The 23,698-nt window shown below is 42.7% G+C and overlaps 2 protein-coding genes across 2 annotated transcripts; both read left to right on the top strand.

Annotated features, from left to right (window-relative positions):
- Positions 1-12,557: 12,557 nt before the first annotated feature.
- On the top strand, positions 12,558-14,621 carry LOC148101781 (uncharacterized). Its single transcript, XM_087844752.1, has 4 exons — positions 12,558-12,649; positions 13,171-13,367; positions 13,557-13,930; positions 14,445-14,621. Exons 2-4 carry the CDS (start codon positions 13,229-13,231, stop codon positions 14,619-14,621), a joined length of 690 nt encoding a protein of 229 aa, XP_087700878.1. The 5' UTR covers positions 12,558-12,649; positions 13,171-13,228.
- A 1,871-nt stretch (positions 14,622-16,492) lies between these two features.
- On the top strand, positions 16,493-23,698 carry LOC148101780 (uncharacterized). The gene is made up of 4 exons (XM_087845195.1): positions 16,493-16,616; positions 16,711-16,785; positions 22,157-22,527; positions 23,239-23,698. Exons 1-4 carry the CDS (start codon positions 16,493-16,495, stop codon positions 23,410-23,412), a joined length of 744 nt encoding a protein of 247 aa, XP_087701321.1. The 3' UTR covers positions 23,413-23,698.

The raw sequence follows: 23,698 nt of genomic DNA, 5'->3' as shown, positions 1-23,698 counted from the left end.
ACCTGTGTAGTATGTTAACACTATTGGAAGTAAAAATAACTTGAAGTGCATACTACGCCTCTGCAAGAGTGTAAGCCAATGAGAAATCCAGGTGCACAAAACATTAGACCCCAAAACACACAATCTTGACTGTTCAGACCATAACTGTGTTAACATTCAGCATAGAAATTATGCTGTGTGCGATGTATGTGGAAAGACAATTAAAAACTGTGGCAAAACAACAAACCTTGTTAAAAAAGAAAGTGGGGAGCCGGCTCTCACTCGATGGGAGTTTGCTCTTCTGATTCACTACAAAGCATGACACATTACTGGAAGACAGTGTCAACAGTTTGTTAAAAAATAGTAACATGTCTGCACCGCATTTTCTTGTTTGTAACTGTAACAGCGTTGAAACGATAGAAATAATAATTAGTTAGATTACTAGTTACTGAAAAAAGTAATGGCATTACTAGTAGCAGCGTTACTAATAACGCCGTTATTCCCATCACTGTTGGTGGATAGTTTGATGGGATCGGTCTCTTCTGGGGGTCTTTGGGGATCAGGACTGTCCGGCCTTCAGTTAGCCATTCTGGGTGTCCCTCATGGACTAGCAGCTGATTCATTTTCTACTGCCAGATGTTCGTGGAGCAGAGTCAGCTTCTTCAGCTGTGGCCTGGTGCTGTCCAGCTCTTCATACTGGAGATCCTTTCTTGCATGCCTGCCACTGTGATGGTTACTGGATCCTGTTCAGGGCTGCTCTTAGATCCACTAGCCACTGAGCATTGTTGTTATGTGTTGCATCCTTCTCCGAAATGCTCTTTCAGTATTACTTCGTCTTCAGCCTTGGTGGCGGTGCTGTTCTCATATTGTTCCCTTACCACTGAGAGTACACCTTGGCTGGTTCTGTGGAGAACAGCTGGTTTGTTCTTCTGCCTTCAATCTCTCTGGTGTATCTTTTCAAACAGCTGGCCAAGGCTGTGAGTCTTACTTGGCAGTTTCCAAGGCCTCAGGTATGGACATACTTCTTAGACGCCTTTCTGCAGCTCCGATGGCAACGTGAATGAAAATTATGACGTGACATGTAACCATTAAATTTGCAGTTTATCAAATGCCTCTGCTTTGTTGAAGGGAGTTTACTGTCGATTATTTTAGCTATTATATTAATATACAAGATATCAATTATTAGAAATGTGAGTAAGAAGCTCTGGTCAATAAAGGACCACTTTCTGTCTGCACCTTATACCCACAAAAATAGCCAACTTCCAGTGAATGGAGAGAATAGTTTCTGCTTATATAGTAACTGGTGTGTCTAGTTTACTGGAATGTACCGGCCTTACATGGTGGTGACAGATGTTCAACAGGCAGAATTTGCATACAAAGCCATGACATCAAGGTCTAACTCATTTACATAGATTCCTCAAATTTAAAAGAAAACGATCTAAAAGGACTGCAATGTTGTAAACCACAGTTATTCATATTTATTCATGTTGTGCTACCTGATGCAAATGTAGCACACTTAACAGCCATCTCGTGGTTAGAATAACTGTTTTTCCAATTACAGTGACACAGAATAACATTTCTGATTATTCAAGAAGCGACACATTGTCTGAATCATTATCCTCTCTGGGTCTCTGGGTTCCAAATACTCTTGAAAGCCCTCTAAGATTAATCAGAATTCTTTCTCCACAAAAATGAACTAAAGTCACAGGAGGTTGTGGACAAGAAGAAATAAACAGCATCAGTGTCTGAAGATACCCTCATGATTTGTCTCAGCTCAGGTTGGTCACAGACTGTCCTCATCTGTTTCCTTGTCCTGTGTGTGTGGGAGGTGTTTCTTGAGAATCACCAACAGTGATGTTCCAGATAAGAAGCAGCAAGACCAGAAAAGAAACAACACGAGCCTCTTTTTGTTTTTACTGTACAGGCATGAGAGGAGCGTGTTTGCACAGATCTGTTTACTGATTATGGAAAGAGTCCGTTTCTGGCAGAAATCCCATTGAGGAGAAATTGCACCACAGTGCAACACTTCTGCCCCCTTGCTGACTTAAGGAACAAGGAAACATTTATTTGAGAGCGCAGCAGAACAGCTCTACACAAGAAAACAGGAAAATTATGTTAATAAGCAATTGGAATTTTTTAAGATGTATTTTAAGTGAAATTTACATTTTTTTCTTGTGTTTGCTTTGAATTCTGGTCACTTTATGTGTTTTCGCCCCATTCAGTGTGTGAATGTGTGAATGTGTGTGTGAATGGGTGGATGACTGAATGTAGTGTAAAGCGCTTTGGGGTCCTTAGGGACTAAGTAAAGTGCTTTACAAATACAGGCCATTTACCATTTACCATTCAATTTTTTTAGTCAAGTAAAAGTGAAAAAGTAGAGGCTCTGAAAAGTACTAATTTGTACCACTTTTAAGCTAACTGAACCTAGCTATATTAATTTAATAATAAAATAATTATTGTTAGTGGGGTTAGGTTAATTGTGGATTCTTAATGTGGCGATCGTGGCTCAAGAGTTGGGAGTTCGCCTTGTAATTGGAAGGTTGCCGGTTCGAGCCCCGGCTTGGACAGTCTCGGTCGTTGTGTCCTTGGGCAAGACACTTCACCTGTTGCCTACTGGTGGTGGTCAGAGGGCCCGGTGGCGCCAGTGTCCGGCAGCCTCGCCTCTGTCAGTGCGCCCCAGGGTGGCTGTGGTTACATTGTAGCTTACCATCACCAGTGTGTGAATGGGTGGATGACTGGATATGTAAAGTGCTTTGGGGTCCTTAGGGACTAGTAAGGCGCTATATAAATATAGGCCATTTTTAATGCCCATACGTGTGAATGGTTGTCTGTCTCTATGTTTGGCCCTATGAAAGGGTGTACCCCACCATTCGCCCTATGACAGCTGGAATAGCCCCCAGCCCCTTTACCCCCAACCCTGATAAGGATAATTGGAAGAGAATGGATGATGGATAAAATATTATGAGTAGATGGAAACACAAACTTTATTTATAACTTTATTATCTAAATTTTAATTCTAATTAATTAATATGGTCAGGTAATTAATCAGGTAAGTAGAACACGAGCAGAGAAAAAGAAAGAATATAAAAATAGCTCTGTTTTCTGTTGCCTCATTGTAGTGGATGACTTTGTGTTTAAACAGTAAAACGTGTAGAGTCAGGGGTTCAAGTGGGTTTCAGCAGGTGGGGGAACCCTAAAATTGACTGTAAAGCTCAGTGTGAGGAAAAGAATCACAACTCACAAAAATTTCTATTGAGAGCTCCAGTAGATTTTCTTAATGTACAGGCTGTGATCAGCTGATCTAAATCCATCATAGCAAACTAACCGGTTTAGCCAGCACTAACCTGCAGAGTATTTTCATGCAGCATTTAAATAGCAGTTTGTCTACATCAGTTCTTCTCTGAGGAATTTGAGAGGGATAGTCTGCCTGGACTGGTGATGACACCAGAAGGTACAAAACTTTAATGCTGATTCTGCAAGAGAAAAAAATCAGGGTGTTAAGGAATGCTTTCTTTCCCCCTTCTCTCTCTCTGCATGCCGGACACCAACCTAGGATGGTTGCCGTGGTGATGTGAGAAGCAACATCTCCCTACATGGAGATGTCTGAAAGGTCCAGAAGATAAAACGTGAGCGGACATGGGGTCTAAAGGCTTTCCTCCAACTTTGACCAATCATGTTAACATTCTGTTTTTACCAAGTTTTTACTGCCTGGGGATGGCAGCCTTTGTCTCCTGGAGTGGTGTGGAGAGATGGAGGTCCATGGCACCATGTAAAAGTAATTTGAAATTCTAACCGTTCAATAAAATTTTTTTGCAAACTTATAACTGACCATATTTGCCTTTGTAACACTTGTAGCACCTGTGATACTGTTTAGGCTCAATCTGGATTAAAGGCTCACAGTAACATGAAATAATAACTCCCCTGAAATTAGTCAAACCAAAACTAACCAGCCTGTTTTGAAAATGTAAGGAGTAGAAAGTACAGGTAATTGTTTATAAATGAAGGGAGTAAAAGTAAAAAGCTGCCAGAAAAATACTCAAGTAAAGCACAGATAATGAAGTACAATAGCAAAGATTTGTACTTTGTTACTTCCCACCCTATTTAAGTTGTATTACACTTCATTACTGTTTAAAGAATTTTTATGTTAGAGGTTTATAAAATGGAGAGAATGTTGTCTCTGGGAGTTTAGCTGATTTGATTTAGAGCGGCAAGGTATGGTGGGTGTGTTCCGGTTAAAGAACACGGAGGCAGCTTCCAAGTTTAGGAGATTTATTCAGCTGTGGTCTGTAGTAATGATACATAAAGCAACTATCAGTACAGCACACATAAAATATTCAACATGTCTAGACATTATTCTAGCACAGAGATAGCACAAGGAACTGTATTCAACACTCACATCTATAACAACTTCAACAATTACACAAGATTTATAATTAGCATTAACTAGCTTAGTAGCTCACATAGCATATTAGCGTATTAGCATATTAGCATAGGATTACATTAGCATAGCCACGAGGGAACAAATGCACACAATAGCAGCTGACATACACAACATCATGTAAACAGAACCCACCTTCTGGCATTCACACACAGCAATAAACCAAAACCCACGAGATACTGGTGAGAAGACACAAGGAAAAATGCTGGCTATCAGCAGCTACAAAGGCAGACTAGCAGCACACGGCACAGAGTGGTGCATTCAAGGAGCGTCAGCATAGACATGGTGAGTTCAATGACGTAGGACATATCAAATTCCACAGCGCAAACACTATCTATCGACCAACCACAACACTTCAACCAAGCAAATAACGTGTAAACAGTGGGCTTTCTAACACAGCCGCCCCCGACTGTCTGCACAGACAGTCGAATCCAAGGTAGAAAGGTCACTCAGGTACGTGGATCCTTATCATCTTCAAGCATAGGGAGTGAGACCAAGCGGGCTACTGGTCGAATATACGTTCGATCTTTGACCTTAACAGCAGCAGTCCGGATGCGTCCATCAGCTCCAGGGTAAGTAGTCGTTACCTTACCAACAGGCCATAAAGCTCTTGGGAGCTGAGGGTCAACTATGAGCACCACTTGGTCCAGTTTGAGGCACTCAGCATCCTTCTGCCACTTCTGTCTCTCTTGCAAGTTAGGCAGGTAGTGACGGATGAATCGGGACCAGAAATGGTCGACAAGAACTTGACTATGTCTCCATCTGCGACTCCCGATAAGGTTACTGGGATCGTAAACCACTTGAGGGAGTGATGCATCATAGCGTCCCATCAGCAGGATGTTAGGTGTGATGGGGTCTGGATCTGCTACGTCTGATGAGACGTAGCCGAGAGGTTTAGCATTCACGATGCCTTCCACTTCCACAAGGACCGTACGAAGCACAGTTTCAGGGACCGTCTGCTCCTTGAGTACAACCTTAAGAGCAGTTTTCACGGACCTTACCTCTCTCTCCCAGGTGCCACCGAAGTGAGGAGCACTGGGGGGGTTGAAACGGAAAGCAATCTGCTGCTCTGCCAAACGCTCCTTCAACTGAGGCGCCATGGTCTCAAAGGCCTCATTGAGCTCTCGGGCTCCACCGACAAAATTTGTCCCGTTGTCACACAGGAGCTCAAAGGGTTTGCCTCTTCTGGCAATAAAGCGCCTTAACGACATCAGAAAGGAGTCAGTCTCAAGACTCTCGAGGAGGTCTAGATGCACACAACGGGTCGTCATGCACTTGAAGACTATGCCCCAACGCTTCTCGGTTCGACGTCCAATTTTCACAGTAAAGGGTCCAAAACAATCGACTCCAGTCGAGTAAAAGGGTGGTTTATACAAACGCAGACGAGCTGGTGGCAGATCTGCCATCTTTGGGATGGAAGGATTGGCACGCCAAGCCTGACACTGCCTGCAGTCCCTCTGATACTGTCTGACTGCTTCCCTCCCCCGAAGGATCCAGAACCGGCGACGTAGTTCAGCCAACACTCTTTCTGGTCCAGGATGAAGGAGGGTCTCATCAAAATCCTGGATGATGAGCTTAGTCAGAGGATGTTTTGGGTCCAGTATGATCGGGTGGATGGTGTCTAGCTCCAGCTGCTCAACTCTCCGTAACCTTCCACCAACTCTGATGAATTCCGTATCCTTATCATATTCGGGTGATAAGGAGTTCAAACGGCTGTTGGTTGGCAATGGTCTGCCAGACCTGAGTGCCTTGGCCTCCTCTGGGAATGACTCTGACTGGGCCTTCATCAGGAGGAGTTTCTCAGCTTTGATGTAATCGTCTGCTTCACTGTGCGAACTTGAGTTTGGGTCAGCCGCCCCATGTAGGGACCGCACTGTTGTCTTCATGAGATCCTTCCAGGTGGAGAATATGCTGATTTCAGGAAGTTGAGGGCAGGAGTCAACCCTAACCTGTCCACAGAAATATGATTTCTTCAGCTCACCATCCTCTGGCTCTGGATATGCTGGTGGGCTGGTCGGCCAATGATCCTCGGATCGACGTAAAAACTCAGGGCCTTGGTGCCACCGGTGTGGTCGTGACAGCTCCTTCAAGGTCTTGCCCCGGGTAATGTCATCAGCAGGGTTATTCGCGCTATCCACATATCTCCAGGTGCTCCCATCTGTAAGACTCTGGATCTCTGCCACCCGCGTGCCCACAAAAACTTTATAGCTGCAAGATTCTGACTTGATCCAGTGGAGAACGGTAGTAGAGTCCGACCAGAGAATAACCTTCCGAATGGGCAGCGTGAGCTCAGCTTGAAGGAGACCAGCACCTGCTAGCTCCAACCGTGGCATGGACAACTGTTTCTTTGGAGCCACTCTGGATCTAGCCATTACAAAGGCAACATAGACTTCCCTCTGAGCAGTTTCTGTCCGCAGGTAAGCGACAGACCCATATGCTCTCTCGGAAGCGTCGCAAAAGATGTGAAGGTCTCTGCTCGAAGCAGACGAATCAGCAGACGCTGGTGCATAACATCTGGGGATTTCCATTTGGATAAGATCAGGAATCTCCCTTTCCCAGGCAAGCCATCTGTCACGAAGGCTAGGTGGCTGGATCGGGTCGTCCCAGCCGAGCTGCTCCTTCCAAAGATCCTGTACCAGAATCTTGGCCCGCGTGGTGAACGGCACTATATAACCTAGCAGATCATACTGACACGCAAGTGTTTTGTAGACGTTTCTCAGTGTGGGTTCAGTTCTCTCCCCCAGTCGATGTCTGTATTTGAAGGAGTCACGAAGGCAATCCCATGTCAATCCCAGAGTTGGCTCCCACAGGTCCGTGCTAGACTGAGAGAGCCATAGGTCACTACTCTCAGATCTGACATTGGATGGAAGATGCTCAATGACAGCAGGAATGTTGCTGGCCCATTGACGTATCTCAAAGCCCCTGGTGTGAAGCAGCTGGCGCAGACTGTCGACTAGGGCCTTAGCTTCCTCTTGGGAGTGGGTGCTGCGGAGGCAGTTATCCACGTAGAATGACTGCTCTACACAATTGACGAGGTCATGATTGGAACTACAAGTGTCCCGGACGTGCTGCTGCAATGCATAGATGGCACAGCAAGGACTGCATGTAGTGCCAAATGGTAGCACTTGCCATTCATAGATCTTCGGCTCTTCATTCCTCTTCATGTCCCGCCAGAGGAAGCGCAGCACTGGTTTGTCTTCTGGCAACAGGCGTATCTGGTGGAACATACCTTTGATGTCGCCACTCACAGCAACTGGATACTGTCGAAACCGAAGAAGAACTCCTAGCAAAGATGGACCTAGGGCAGGTCCAGGGAGGAGAATAGAGTTGAGGGACTTCCCTTCGTACTGGAAAGAACAGTTAAAGACGATCCTGTCCTTGTTATTGTGTCGCACCATGTGGTGAGGTATGAACCAGGATTCTGCAGTGGTTCTAGCTATCTCATGTGGCACCACAGCTACATAGCCCAACTTCTCTAGCTTCTGAATCTCCTGACGATACACTTCAGCGCGTTGTGGGTCTTTGACAAGTCTCCTCTCTGTACTGCGCAGACTTGGTAAGACTGCTTCCATAGGAGCTTGAAGTGTGGCGGAGTTGGCGCGACGAAGCAGTGGTGTGGCATACCTCTGTGTCCCATCAACAGTGACCCTGATGGTGGATGTCTGGAGTAGGTTCAGAGCTTGCTGATCTTGCTTCGATCGGGTTACCTGCTTCTCGCTCACATAAGGCAGCGTATCAATCTGCCAGAGACGCTCAACATTCCTGAAAAGCTCACTGGTTGGCACAACGGTTGTTGTGAACAGGCACTGCTGCTCAGTTGCAGGAGTCTGGTCGATACTGATAGGACCTTGGAGCGACCAACCAAGCTTCGTATGGACAGCGATGGGTCCCCCTGTCGGGCCCAGATGAACTGGTGCTGTAGGTGCCAGGAGATGAGGCATGTCAGAGCCAATAAGCAGCAGAGGTTGAACATGGTCTACCAAAGGCAGAGGTAAGTCACGCAGGTGTTCATAGCGGCGTTGGAGAATCCTCACCGGATAGGAATGTTCTGAGAGACCAAGGGCCTCGGCGGTGAATGCCTTTTGTATATGATACTTCTCCCCAGGTTTGTAGGGGGAAGACACATGGAAGGAGACTGAGGCGCCACGAAGCTGCACTACCTCTTGGTGGACAGTCCGCAGGGTAAGTGTCTCAGGCTCTGAGCTGAGGTTTAAGCGTCGAATAGCTTGTGGTAAAATGATGCTTCGTTCTGAGCCATCATCAAGTATTGCATGAGTCTCCAATGTTTGGTCCCTGTTGTACAGCAAGACCTTTACAACCTTCAGCATCACCTTGGGGGAACGGTTTGGCCTATCCAAGTACACTGTTGTAGTCGGAGCAGTCATCATGAGCACACTCTTCTGGATCTGCTGGACAGCATCATGCAATACAGTCAGGTGTTGCTCTCTGCAGGTATTACAAGGTCGTTTGAGGGTGCAAACCTCTGGCTGGTGAGTTCTTCCACATTTCCAGCACCGCTGTTCATCAGTTAACCACCTCACCATCTGGTCGGTGGTCAGTTTTTTAAAGTCTACACAAGCGTTCAGGAAATGTTCCTTATTCTCGCAGCGCGGACAGTATGGTTTTGGTCTGGATGAGGACTTTGGTCGGAAAGAACTCCCTTCTGCGCTGGGGTTTTCCCGGGAAGTCAGGAAGAAGGCTGTAGATTTCTCCTTTGGTGTATGGGGAAGACGCTGGTCTTTCTTTGTCGGCTTATAAGCTTCAGGACTATAGAGTGAAGCAGCTCTACCTGCGATGCGCTTCACTTGGGATTTCATCTGCAGCCAGGAACTCAGATCAGGCAGGGTATAGGTTTGGTCAGTACCTGTCCGAAGAATGCCTTGGTTCAGGCAATGCTCTACAAACCCATCGCGATAACTGGGTGGCATCTTACTCAGTAGTCGGTCGACATGAGACCCACATCTTAGCTCAAAGCCGTTCTGGCCCTCCAGTGTCCTAAGCATTCCTACTAGAGATTGGATAGACAAGGCAAATGCATCAAAGGCTTCTGCGTCGCCGAATTTGATAGCTGGAGCATTCAGAATTGTGCCCAATTCACTTTGGACGAGCTGACGGGGTTGCCCATACTTGCCCTGCAGGGCGTGCATGGCCATGGTGTACGGCGTTGGGTCGTGCATGTATGCCTTAGCTAGCTGGATTGCACTAGGTAGCCGTAGGTGCCCAAGCAGCACTTGATATTTATACTGCTCATTCAGGTGTGGATGACTGTTCAACAGGTTGTCAAGGGCCATTTTCAATAAGGCAAAGTCACTTTCACGGCCACTCTCAAAGGAGGGAATCATAGGTTTGGGAATGCCATAACCTGTGGCGAGGAAAGGGTACGCATTAGCTGTCGGTAGTTGATGTAGCTCGGACGTAGTCCGGGTGGGAGTGCAAGATGACTCTGCTTTGGCAGGGTTGGTGCAGGCTGCACGAGCGTACTGCGATGGCTGAACTGAGAATGGAGTAGATGCCTGGTAAGAGGTATCAGGTGCAAGGGTAGTAGACCGAGGTCCAGCTGGAACAGTTGGGTGCAGCACTTGGGGCATGCATTGAGAATGCAGTGGATGCGAGGCCATGGTTACTGGAGGTGGAGCTACCACGGGCGCTGGAGGCTGAGTCACGGTAAGTGTTGAGGGTGGAGCACCTAGCGGTAGAGGAGGCTGACCCACAGGACCGACTGAAGGTAGAGCTGCATGGGAGCTCGAATTACTATTCTCCGATGGGCATGGTGAGACTCTGGAACCACTGGGTTCTTGTGCTTTCTCTTTAAGGAGAGAAGTAACCATCTTGGCTATCTCCAACTCGTTTACCCTCTTCTTTAGCTGTCGTCGCCTCTCCAGCTGTCTGTTCAGCGATTCTTGGGTTCTAATGGCTTCTTCTTGTAGCTGCTGGGCCTCTCTGGCTTGAGCTTGAAGTCGTTGACATTCATATTCGACTTGTTGATCCTCTTCCAGGTGCTGTTGGAATTCCTCAAGTTCCATCTGCTTTACTCGCTCTTCGAGCTGGGCTGTTTCCAGGTCTGAAAATGCGTGGGAAGGGAATCTGCTTATCGACGAGCGTGATGCCCTTGTGGACCTGGAGCTGGAGCTCTTCTGGGATGAGCGTGTTTTACCACAATGTGAACACTGGGAAGCAGTAGCCGGTTGCGTGGGTTGGGTTTGTCCCTCAAGAGGGAGTGTTGAAACCTCATAATCGGTCAGGTAAGCAGGTGGCCGTCGCTCTCTCTGTGAAACACGTGGGGGTGCTGAGTCAGCCTGGACATCTGTCTGTTCCATACCTTAATCAGTACTCTAATCCGGCTCGAAGGACCATAAAATGGAGAGAATGTTGTCTCCGGGAGTTTAGCTGATTTGATTTAGAGCGGCAAGGTATGGTGGGTGTGTTCCGGTTAAAGAACACGGAGGCAGCTTCCAAGTTTAGGAGATTTATTCAGCTGTGGTCTGTAGTAATGATACATAAAGCAACTATCAGTACAGCACACATAAAATATTCAACATGTCTAGACATTATTCTAGCACAGAGATAGCACAAGGAACTGTATTCAACACTCACATCTATAACAACTTCAACAATTACACAAGATTTATAATTAGCATTAACTAGCTTAGTAGCTCACATAGCATATTAGCGTATTAGCATATTAGCATAGGATTACATTAGCATAGCCACGAGGGAACAAATGCACACAATAGCAGCTGACATACACAACATCATGTAAACAGAACCCACCTTCTGGCATTCACACACAGCAATAAACCAAAACCCACGAGATACTGGTGAGAAGACACAAGGAAAAATGCTGGCTATCAGCAGCTACAAAGGCAGACTAGCAGCACACGGCACAGAGTGGTGCATTCAAGGAGCGTCAGCATAGACATGGTGAGTTCAATGACGTAGGACATATCAAATTCCACAGCGCAAACACTATCTATCGACCAACCACAACACTTCAACCAAGCAAATAACGTGTAAACAGTGGGCTTTCTAACAGTTTAGTTGTGGATTCTTATTAGTTATCATATTAATACAAAAATGTCCCATGATTAGAACTGTCAGTAAATGGCCTGTATTTGTATAGCGCTTTTACTAGTCCCTAAGGACCCCAAAGTGCTTTACACAACCAGTCATCCACCCATTCACACACTGGTGATGGCAAGCAACATTGTAGCTACAGCCACCCTGGGGTGCACTGACAGTGGCGAGGCTGCCGGACACTGGCGCCACCGGGCCCTCTGACCACCACCAGTAGGCCCAAGGACGCAACAACCGAGACTGTCCAAGCCGGGGCTTGAACCTTGAACAAGGCGAACTCCCAACTCTTGAGCCACAATCGCCCCAGTGAGAAGCTTATGTCAGTCTGCACTTCATACACAGAAAAACACTCCACTTCTAGTGAACAGACTGTTATTTTCTGATTTGCATACAAACTGGTATGCCTTGTTCACTGGAATGCACGGACCTTTACGGTGATGACAGATGTTGAACAGGAAGAATCTTTACACTGAAAGTTGTGCTCCTATATCATATATACATATGTTCTTCAGCGCTGCAAGATAAATACTTTATTGTTCCCCAGAACTTGCTAACAGTCCTTAGTTTCATGCAGGTGTACTTGTGAAAATTCTCCACAGACATAGTGATGTCATTACATGGCATGAAATATATAGCTACTAATTGTCCAAATACCCTCATATGTACTGTTATAGAAATCGTCTTGTGTGACTTCAAGAGGTATGACAACAGATATCTGACACAAACCCAAAGTAAGAAAAAATGGCAAAATCTAGAAATAATAATAAATTTGACATTATTAAATTGTCAATTTAATATTAAATTGACAGATGACTCTGTGCCATGATGTTTGCTTTGCTGAATATTCATATTTATAGTTGTCATATTACTATAAATTATGTCAAATAATTAGAACTGTGAATGAACAAGCGTATAGTCAATTTAACATCGCCTTCAATCTGCCCCTGCAAAAACAGGGGCAAGTCGAGAGGTTAGTTTGTCCGCCTACGTTGACCAATCACATTAAAGAGAAACCACATTAACAAACAGCAGCCCCGCCCCCTTCTGTTCCTAATAACTTGAGCAAGGTGTGCAAGTTGTTGGTTATTTGAAGAGTGAAAGACCAGCTCTACACAGGAAAATACCAGGAGCTACTTGGAGTTAGCCTGAAAGACAAAGGTGAGCATCAAATTAATAAGTTTGTTCCATTTTAAAATCTATTTTAAGTTAAAATGTAACTTGTAAAATGTAAATTTTGTGCTGTGGGCTTTGACTTCTGGTCACTTTCTGCAGCGTGCTGGGGTATGCTCTCACAGCTGCAGACAGATGATGAGCTATAAATTCCTCATTATGCAAAGTACAGCAGCTGTTAATACACGCACCTCAGTAATGTTTAGACAACTATAAGTCCTATGTTGGCTCCTTTATTGGCACTTAGAGCTGAAACTTTAGGAACCTTTTCAAAGAGTAAAACAAACCAGGCATAAATGTTCTGCTTCCTGTCTTTTTTCTTTTTCTTGCTTTCAATAGAAAATGTATTTGCTGAATTAAGTGACTTTATCCTTACTCTAACCTGTCACTGTAATTCTATGCAGCCAGAAACTTATGGTAAAAAAAAAATAAAAAATTCTAAGCCTAAATAAAAATTAAATTCTTCTATAAATTAATTCTATGTCTTGTTTCTGGACTTTCACCATCAGCCCACAGCTCTACGTTTCATTGGTGCTTTGCACTGCATACGAGAGAGAGAATCCAACAATGTGCGACCTGGAGAATACTATCAGAGAGAAAACTGTGGACAAGCCGGTACAGATTAATGAGAAAGATGCTGTGGATGTTACAATGGAAAAACTGAGGAGCATTAAACACCACAACCTCACAGTAAACTTTACTGAAGGTAAAATGTTGTTGTACAGCGGGTTTGTCTGTGTGCAAGGCACAATCTGTATCTGTACATCATGCAAACATTTAAATCTTCATTGATCTGCAACGATTTGTTTGTTACTAAGCAGTTAATGTGATTAAATGAACCATACCATTTCTATTTCTTTACCCTTTATTAACGTACTTTTTAAATTTGCACCAGATTGGCCTCAAGTGCTGAGTCACAAAGATCCAAATGATGAAGTTCTAGATTTTAAAGTTCGAGAACGTGAAGATCCAGGCTTTGAAGATCAAGTCGATGAAGAACCTTTTGAAGTCACAAAGAGAGATGACGAGTCCAACAGTGGTTTAAGCTGTCCAATTTGTTCACATGTTTGCACTGAGCCTGCGGTGCTGCAGTGTGGCCACAGCTTCTGTAACGGCTGTGTGCAAGAATGTGAGAAGTGGAAAAAGTCTTTTAAATGTTCACTCTGTAACCAAGTCAACAACAACCCAGAGCCTCCAGTTAATGTTTCCATGATGAGTTTGAGTGAAAGTGACAGAGTTGATCCATCAGGAGGACAAAGAAATGTGCAGGTGAGTGTGCTTCATTCTTTATACGCTTCATACACCCATATATCAACCATGTAGCTTCATTTTAATAGGTTCATTAGGCACTTTGACTCAATCATGGATGATCTGCGATAACTAGTCAACATCATCTTTATTCAGCTACTTATAAAATTAGCAGTTGATTCTATGGAGCTCATTTTCAGCTCTAAAGTTTTACTCTGGGATTCCAGAGAAAAGCTTGTTTTCCATCATTCACTGACTTTCCTTGTGCTTCTGAGTGTTTGCTTTCTTGAAGTTATCCATTATCCATTAGGGACATGATGGATGATTACAGTAACCATAAACTTTTTCCACACAGTAACTGTGTTAAGAATAAAAAGTGAGAACCGCAGAACGCAAGGATAAATGTGTAACACCTCCAGTCCAGGATTAGAGAAGATGATTAGCAACATAAAACACAATAATCTTTAATCCAGAGAAGATTTCCTGTTTCTTACTCACCATCAGTGTTTTTCTGTTCTGCTCTTTTAATCTGCAGCCCCTGAAGTTGTCGACTCCTTCATCTCCAGAGCTTCCACTGTCTGAAGATCTGACTGAGGAGACTTCAGTGTTTGGCAAACATAAAGAAAATGTTCCCCATGTGCTCATCATTAAATGTGTTGAAACGTTGGTTGTAATGACTGTTGTCACGTTTGGTGAAGCCGATGAAGACTAAAACCTTTTTAACTTCATTTAACTACAACATAATAACCTTGATGAGATATGAGGGTTAAATGAGCCTGTGCTCCTTCATGACTCTCACAAACATTTATTCATTCGCTATCTTCCATGAGAAAGTAACACTTTTCAGTGCTTTGGCAGGTCTTTTATTTTCTGTCTATTTGTGTTTGGACAGATTTTGCTAAGCCAAAAGTGCCACAGATCTGCAGGCTGGTGTTAACTCATCAAAAGGTTTTTAGTTTTTTCTTTTGTTTTTTCTAAAATGTATCCTGTTATGTGCAGCTGTTTCACTGTTGACTTAACAATGAGTTGTATTAACTTTTTTTTCATCCATCATTAATCCTTAAGAAGAAAAACAACACTGTGCCTGTTAAATATTCTCTCATGTTAGAAATGAGGTGATTCATTTATGATTTTTTTATGGCCTGTTTTTCAATATGTCATTCCCTGATTCATGGCACAGTTCCTGCCTGTCTGAAAGCCTCAACCATCATTCCCATCCACAAAAAGACTGGAATCGACAGCCTCAGTGACTACAGACCAACAGCCCTCAGGCCTGTAGTCATGAAGTGTTTTGAGCAGAAAGTGTCTCAGAACATCAGAGACTGTCTATCCCCCTCACTCGACCCCCACCTGTTTGCTTACAGAGCAAATTGGTCCACGGAGGACACCATCAAAGGACCCTTCACAAAGCTCTGAGTCATCTGGAGAACAGAAAGAGCTACGTGAGGATGCTCTTCATGGACTACAGCACGATAATCCCAAACATCCTCACCACCAAACTGGACCGTCTCCATATTCCCCCACCACCTGTATCTGGATCAAAGAATTCCTCACAAACTGGCTGAGGAAGAATAACCTCCTGCGGAAATTCTATTGCTCCTCAGTGGAGAGCGTGCTCTCCTAGTGCCTCATTGTTTGGTACACAGGGGCCACTACAGAGAACTGGAAGGCTGGGCAGAGGGTAATTAACACCAACCAAAAAAAAAAAAAATCATTAGCTGGCATTGCCAGATCCTCCTGTCTCATTAAAAACAATGCCTTCACAGGTGACCCCGCCCACCACCCGTTTGACCCGCTGCCCTCTGGTCAATCAGATCCAATCTGAGCCATGGTCTAAGTAACCTCCATCACTCAGGCCACTCACATAACGACTCTTTTCGGACCAAGTCCATTGCACTACTTCCAAACACTTTGTTCTCCAGTGTGTGCCTTTCTCTTATTTTTGCATATATTTCTCTCCATTGTACATATTTCTCCTGTTTGTTACTATTACTATCCTGTTGTCTACTATTTGTATTTTATTCTGACGTATTTGGTGTGGAGCACCCACAATTAATTATATATGTATGATGACAATAAAGGGCTATTCTATTCTATTCTATTCTATGTATTCATAGATTTTATTAAATTTAAAATTCTTTTGACAATGTAGTAGTTTTTGTTACATGCAATACAATTGACAAAGCACAACTTGGACTTTGCTTCCATCTTGTGTTCAACAAGCACAGCTGCAGTGTGCAAGTCTGAGAGTGTGAAACCAAACTGTGAACAAATATGTTTTTGTAAACGTCTAATGCCACACTAATGCTTTTATATGTAATATTTTATGTTGGTTGATTTAATTTCTGTCTTTCTGTTGGGAAGAATGAGTCAATTGTTTTTATGTTTTTGTCTGAAATTACATTAAATAAAATGTAAAAGCAAAAATTAAGACTGGATATTTGTAGGAAATTAGAACAATTCTGATCTAACAAAGATACAAGTGATGATTGTTTGAAAGCAGCAGATGTGCCTGTATGATCGAAATCCTAAAAAAAATGCTTTTTTAAATCCAACAAATTTGCACCTTAGCCTCCCCCCAACATGGCTGCACCTGGTGAACAACAGTGGAGACACTACTCACAAGAGCAGGCAGAGGTTCACTTCTGTCCTGCTGTTGATCACACGCGTTGTCTCCTGCTGTCGCCATTCCCACTGTCAGAACTGAGTCAGATGTCCTGTCCTTTGCACATGTTGGCTTGCAAACTGATCATGTGGAGCAGCATCAATCTCTTGTCACTGACAACTTACTCATATTCCAGGAGCTCTGAACTTGGGAACAGACTTACTGTCCAGGGGGAACCAGCAGTACGGGGACTGGCCTGCACCCACAGGTGGTGAGAGAGAGAGGGCTAACAATGATATTGATTGCCCCAAGGTGGACAAGGTCCCATTGGTTAACGGAGATTATGCTCCTTTTGTGGAGCAAACCTTGGCCTCTCCCTCAATGACGAGACCTAGCCTCACAAGCCAGGGGATACTTTAACACCCTCACTCCGCATGCCTCGCCCTGTGGCCTTGGCCTGTGAGCGGTTGAATCTGAGTACGGCGGTACTCCCCCAGGGGGTTATAGCGTGGGTGCATGTGTTGCCAGAGTAAATGACAAAAGGTAACACTTCCTCGTAAACATTAACTCTACACAATAACAACATTACCTTATTAATAGAAGTACAGCCAGTGAAGCGACGCTATGAGTTGCTTTACTGTAACAATGTAGCTACACTATCACTGGCAGTAGTAACAAAGTATCAGCATGCAGGCAACAAGTTTCATGAACGCACACAAAGCAGCATCAGTCCAATTCTGCCTGAAAGTCCAACAAACTTGTGTGCAGCTGCGCCCGCTCTCAATCGCCACAGCAAGAGGACGGTGAGATCCTCCCATGCAGCTAAGGCGTGGGCTGAGAGGAGGGCTTAAAGTGGGATTTGTCAAGTGGGGGAACCTGAAGATCATTTGTAGGGGAAAAGAATCACAACTCACAATAATTTCTTCAGAGTCAGTAGGTTTTCTTTGTGTCCTGCCTGACTTGCACAACTGAAGTGGGTGTGACCTGCTACTGAATTCAACAAGACATCAGCATATGTTTCACAGCTATCTTGACTGATTTCCATTTCCAACACCAACAGTACACTGTATAGACTATATATACTTTAGTTTACTAGACCTATACTGTTGGTATAAAGGTGAAATTCAGTGAATCAATCTAAGCATCATCAGCTTGAATGCAAAATAATCTCTGCTGTAACTGAACACCGAGCACCACAGCTACTGTACACCAGTACAACACAGACCTTTACTCTAAATCCATCACAGTACAGCAAACTACCTGTTTGTCCTGCAGAAAACTACAGAGTATTTTCATGCACAATTTGAACAACATAAAATTAGTATAGTTTGCTTTGGAGGATACATAAAATACATAATTCATCATATACAGATACAAGATGTGATTAAAATGATGGATGTGTAAGCTTAATGTTGCCATGAGCAGTTGTTCCCTTTAAATATATCTTCCTTTCCTGTCCTGTTTTACTTAAATCTTTCTCGAGCTTTGAGTGAAGTTTGCTCTCACATACTATCTCTCTCCCTGGAAAATACTGCAGCTGGACCTTTAGCTAGCAACACACTGTGTGACAAACTGCACACAAACAGTTTGCGTGTTTGCTGATGTCTGTTGGCCTGATATAAAAGTTGCATTTGAAATGACCTGCCACTTAAAAAAAAGTTACTCCCTGTATGATTGCTCCTCTTCAGAAGCGCTAGCTAGATGCTCTAGTATCAGGACACCTGCACTTGTTCTATCAAGCTATCAAGCATTAACTAACATGCTGTAGTTTTGTAAATGTACAACTATTAGTGTTAAAAATAATTTATATTATACAGATTTTTGTGTTTCGTGTGTGCTTTGTTATCATATTAATGTAAAAGATGTCAGTGATTAGAAATGTGAGTAAGAAGCTCAGGTGAATTAAGAAACACTTTCTGTCTGCATCTTATACCCAGAAAAAATAGTCCACTTCCACTGAACAGAGAGAATAATTCCTGATTATAGTAACTGGTGTGTTTAGTTCATTGGACTGTAGATGGTGACGAAAAATGTCATGACAAGGTTGGAAGTTTTGGTATTGTTCATGTTTCATTTATGATTTTAAGGAAATATCTAAGATATTCTATTGCACATTGTTCTATGTAATGCAAGTCTAGAACAAAGACTATTTAATGCTTAAATTACCTGTTTTCTAATTACAGCGCGACAGATTAACATTTCTGATTAATCAAGAAGAAACATATCGTTATCCTCTCTGGTTTCCAAATACTCTAATATGAATCTGATTATTCTTTCTGCACATAAACAAAATAAAATCACAAACTGTGGAAAAGAAAAAAATAACCAGCATCAGTGTCCGAAGATACCCTCATGATTTGTCTCAGCTCAGACTGGTCATATGAACTTCAGATAAATGTTCAATATTTTGTCCCCATCTGGTTCCCTATCCTGTGTGTGTGGGAGGTGTTTCCTGAGAATCACCCACAGTGATGCTCTATATAAGAAATGAAGCAAAATTAGCCTATTTTTGTTTTAAAACTTCGAAACAGCAGACGTAGATCTTCTGCTGGTCACAAGTTATGTTGGGGAATATCTTTTATTTGTCCTCCATCAGTATTTAATGCAGGACACAGCCCCTCCAGCTGTTAACACATAGTTTGGCTATCGAGCATTAACTAACATCACCATGTAGTTTTGTGAATTTGTTTGACAGCTTATTGCGTGCCATGATGTGCATTTTGCTGAAGATAGCCAGTTGTGGATTATTATTAGTTATCGGATTAATATAAAAAACTGTCAGTATGAAGCTCAGGTCAATAATGGTCGCTTTTAGTCGGCAACATATACCCAGGAAAACATCCCATTTCAACCGAATAGACATGTAAGTTTGTGCGTCATATAGTAACTGGTATGATCGGTTCATTGGAATAGACTGTGACAGTGACTGCAACAGGAAATTTTACAAAGAAAACATTTCATTCTAAGGTTTGAAACAGTGGTGTGTGTGACATGTGATGTTGCAAAATTTGGATCCAATCCCAAGTAAATACACGGCCATTGTTGCTGATAGCAAGTGCTGATAAAGATGCTTTTAACTTACAAAGGCATCTTATGTATGATTAGCAGGGGATGTCTGAATATAGTCTACAGGTAATCAATTATGATGACAATTAACATTATTTTCATCACTATGTGAGCTAGCTGGATATTTCTGTGGGGTCTGGGTCTATCTGAAGGATTTTTTTCCTCCTCCGTCAGTATCTTTTACCAAAAAAATTCTCTTTTTCAAAGCTTTTCAAGTTATTATACAAGTTGCTTTTGTTGCCAAAGTATCAAATTTCCTTCCTACATGCCTACATCTTAGCAAGGTTATTATTTGCAGCCATGAAATACCTCCCCTCTGGCTTTTTCTCATTCACTATATGCAGCCACAGCTGAGTCATGTGACAACAACACAAACCACAGGAGAGCAGGGAGGAGGAAGAGGAGCAAAGAGTGCACCGATCTGTTTACTGTTTGCGTAAACAGTCCATTACTGGCACTGCAGACTTTGACAATCACATTCAAGAGATATCTGATCGCAGTGCAACACTTCTGTCCCTTTGCTGACCCACTTATCGTAAATGTGAGCAAGTTTTAAGGAACAAGGAACAAGGTTTGCTTGGTAGGGCTTTGATACGCACAACCATAGTTATGTTTCTAATGTGACCATATTAGTGACGTTCACTGTTACTGTGACCATTCAGCCAAATCCACACAAGCAAAGCATTTAACAGAATGAAGCCTACAGTTTTGCTTTTTGTATTTTAGGCTTTTACCATGTGTAATATAGGTTTCCACTTTTGTAACAGTACATATATGTGGTACTGCGCAAAACTTTTGAATCATCCCTCATTTATTTATATTTTGCTTCCAAGGAGCCAGAGTCTCTTGTCATTTTTCTCCTGTATCTCTCCTGAAGGTCTTTCAAAGATTTTCTTTGGACTTTGGCTGATTTTCCACAAGTTTTCCTTCCAGTCATTGAATCTGATCCTTTTCTAGGATTTTTTTTTGTTTGCTTGTTGTACCATGTAGCACTGACCTATAAATGATTTAATCATAAAAAGGCACCTAACTAGCAATTAGCCAATGTTGTGTCACCACACAACAGATAACTTAGCAAAGAATCCATTTATATTTAGCAGCCTGTTGCAAAAATGACTAATTTGTTCCAATTTTCTAGCCAAATGGATGAAACATGGCAAAAACAACAGTTTGACAGACATAAAATGCTTTTTATTAATCCAGTGTCTACATCAATCTGTAAAACATCTGGAGACTGTCATGATTTGGGACTGGATTTCAGGAGGTGGTGTTGTGTATCTTGTCAAAATTGATGGAATTATGAACACAGAAAAGATTTTGATGTGAAAATACGTAAATGGAGTCAAGGACATAAAAGTTGGGGTTGAGGGGCAAGGCTCTACACCAGGATGGCAGTTGTCCCCCCTTGCCCACCTGTAGATCTGCCCCTGGCTTTGACTTCTTGTCACTTTATGTCCATTGCTGGGGTGTTCTTCTCTTCTTTTAGCTGCAGACAAATGACGAGCTATAAATTTCCCATTATTTCAAACAAAGCTGCTGTGAAGAAATGCACCTCATTGATGGTTCAAAAATGAAAAGCATAATCTGAACACTCGATCCCCACTGTGGGGCCATGTTTTATGGCATTCACAGGATCTCAGCTCATTTGAACACCCATGGGAAGTTTTGAGCCCTGTGGGCCGACTTTCTGCTTTTTTTTTGTTGAGAGTTTGTTGTAGATTATTATTAGCTGTTCTATTAATTAATAGAAAATATATCACATGTTCAGAGCTGTCAGTAAGAAGATTAAGTCAGTCCACACCAGATACACAGAAAAACAGTCCACTTCTAGCGAACAGACAGTTATTTTCTGGCTTGTATAGGAACTGGTATGTCTTGTTAACAGGAATCCCCGAGCCTAGATGGTGATGACAAATGTTGACCAGGAAGAACTTTTACACAGAAATATGTGTTCTTAAGTCATTTGCACAGATGTTTTTCAGCCCTGCAAAATAAATACTTCCTTGTTCCCCAGAACTTGCTGACATTTCTTTGTTTTCACGCAGGTGTACTTGTGAGGATTGAAATGATATTTCTCTGACTCCACAGACATAGTGATGTCAGTACATGGCATGAATTGTATAACCACCACTTGACCAAATACCCTTGACTGGACTGTAAATCTGGAAATAATATTACATTTGCCTCTGTTATTTTCAGAAATAGCTTGTTTGACAGATTGGTGCGTGCCACGATGTTTTCTTTGTTGAAGAGAGTTGTTTATTATTATTAGTTGTCATATTAATATAAATGATGTCAAATAAGTCATACTTAATACAACTCCACCTTCAGTCTTCCCCAGAAAAAACAGCACATTTCCTGCAAGTCGACAGGTTATTTTCTCAGTCTACTTTAACCAATCACATTCAAGAGAAAATGCATTACCATACTGGAGCCCCGCCCCCATTCCAAATAAAGGATCTAAGGTGAGCAAGTTGTTGGTTATTTGAAGAGTGAAAGAGCAGCTCTACACAGGAAAATAGCAGGAGCTACTTGGAGTTAGCCTGAAAGACAAAGGTGAGCATCCAATTAATGAGATGTGCTGAGTCACAAAGATCCAAATGATGAATTGGAAGATTCAGACTTTGAAGATCAAGTTGATGAAGAGCCTTTTGAAGTCACAAAGAGAGATGATGAGTCCAACGGTGGTTTAAGCTGGAGTGATGAAGCGTTCATTGAGGATTGCTGTCCAATTTGTTCAGATGTTTGCACTGAGCCTGCGGTGCTGCAATGTGGCCACAGCTTCTGTAACGGCTGTGTGCAAGAATGTGAGAAGTGGCAAAAGTCTTTTAAATGTTCACTCTGTAACCAAGTCAACAACAACCGAGAGCCTCCAGTTAATGTTTCCATGATGAGTTTGAGTGAAAGTGACAGAGTTGATCCATCAGGAGGACAAAGAAATGTGCAGGTGAGTGTGCTTCATTCTTTATACGCTTCATACACCCATATATCAACCATGTAGCTTCATTTTAATAGGTTCATTAGGCACTTTGACTCAATCATGGATGATCTGCGATAACTAGTCAACATCATCTTTATTCAGCTACTTTTACAACCGCACAGAGTGCTCAGAAAGTTAGCAGTTAGTCTTAAGTTAGCACAGCACATTTGAGTGCCTGAATGATCAGGACACATCAGTCCTAAGAGAGGAGATGAAGGACAAACAGTCCAGCAGGTTTGATTACAGGAAATAACCCAACTTTCCAAAACTCACCCCAGCAAACTGACCTAACCCAAACAACTCACTAGTCAGGCTGATGTAACTAAACCTCCAGTAAAGGAAATGATTCTTTGGAGCTCATTTTCAGCTCTAAAGTTTTACTCTGGGATTCCAGAGAACAGCTGTTTTATCATTCACTGACTTTCCTTGTGCTTCTGAGCGTTTGCTTTCTTGAAGTTATCCATTATCCATTAGGGACATAATGGATGATTATAGTAACCACAAACTAAGAATAAAAAGTGAGAACCGCAGAACGCAAGGATAAATGTGTAACACCTCCAGTCCAGGATTAGAGAAGATGATTAGCAACATAAAACACAATAATCTTTAATCCAGAGAAGATTTCCTGTTTCTTACTCACCATCAGTGTTTTTCCTGTTCTGCTCTTTTAATCTGCAGCCCTTGAAGTTGTCGACTCCTTCATCTCCAGAGCTTCCACTGTCTGAAGATCTGACTGAGGAGACAGTGTTTGGCAAACATAAAGAAAATGTTCCCCATGTGCTCATCATTAAATTTGTTGAAACGTTAGTTGTAACGACTGTTGTCACGTTTGCTGAATCCGATGAAGACTAAAACCTTTTCAAGTTCATTTAACTACAACATAATAACCTTGATGAGATATGAGGGTTAAATGAGCCTGTGCTCCTTCATGACCCTCTCAAACATTCCTCCTCCTTATTTTTATGTATTTGTAACTCCTCCTATGGTTATGGTTTCAGTGTTCACTTAAAGATGACTTGTATTAATTGTATATTATGTTTTTTTTATATTCCTCCTTCTTTCAGATGAAAAGTAGCACAGTTTATGTTAAATATTCTCTCGTGTCTTTCCTGTTAGTCTTATTTATTTGTAGATCTTA

This window comes from Neolamprologus brichardi, chromosome 8 (assembly GCF_056152115.1).
Source record: "Neolamprologus brichardi isolate AB-2024 chromosome 8, ASM5615211v1, whole genome shotgun sequence".
Taxonomy (NCBI): Eukaryota; Metazoa; Chordata; class Actinopteri; order Cichliformes; family Cichlidae; genus Neolamprologus; species Neolamprologus brichardi.
This window is presented reverse-complemented; position numbering and strand designations above follow the sequence as displayed.

Bases quoted from the DNA above. Each gene is read 5' to 3' on its own strand.
- LOC148101781 (XM_087844752.1), top strand. From the start codon at position 13,229: ATGTGCGACCTGGAGAATACTATCAGAGAGAAAACTGTGGACAAGCCG. The intron at 13,368-13,556 runs GTAAAATGTTGT...AATTTGCACCAG, and splicing joins CACAGTAAACTTTACTGAAG to ATTGGCCTCAAGTGCTGAGT. The intron at 13,931-14,444 runs GTGAGTGTGCTT...TTTAATCTGCAG, and splicing joins GAGGACAAAGAAATGTGCAG to CCCCTGAAGTTGTCGACTCC.
- LOC148101780 (XM_087845195.1), top strand. From the start codon at position 16,493: ATGGCTGCACCTGGTGAACAACAGTGGAGACACTACTCACAAGAGCAG. The intron at 16,617-16,710 runs GTCAGATGTCCT...CTCATATTCCAG, and splicing joins ATTCCCACTGTCAGAACTGA to GAGCTCTGAACTTGGGAACA. The intron at 22,528-23,238 runs GTGAGTGTGCTT...TTTAATCTGCAG, and splicing joins GAGGACAAAGAAATGTGCAG to CCCTTGAAGTTGTCGACTCC.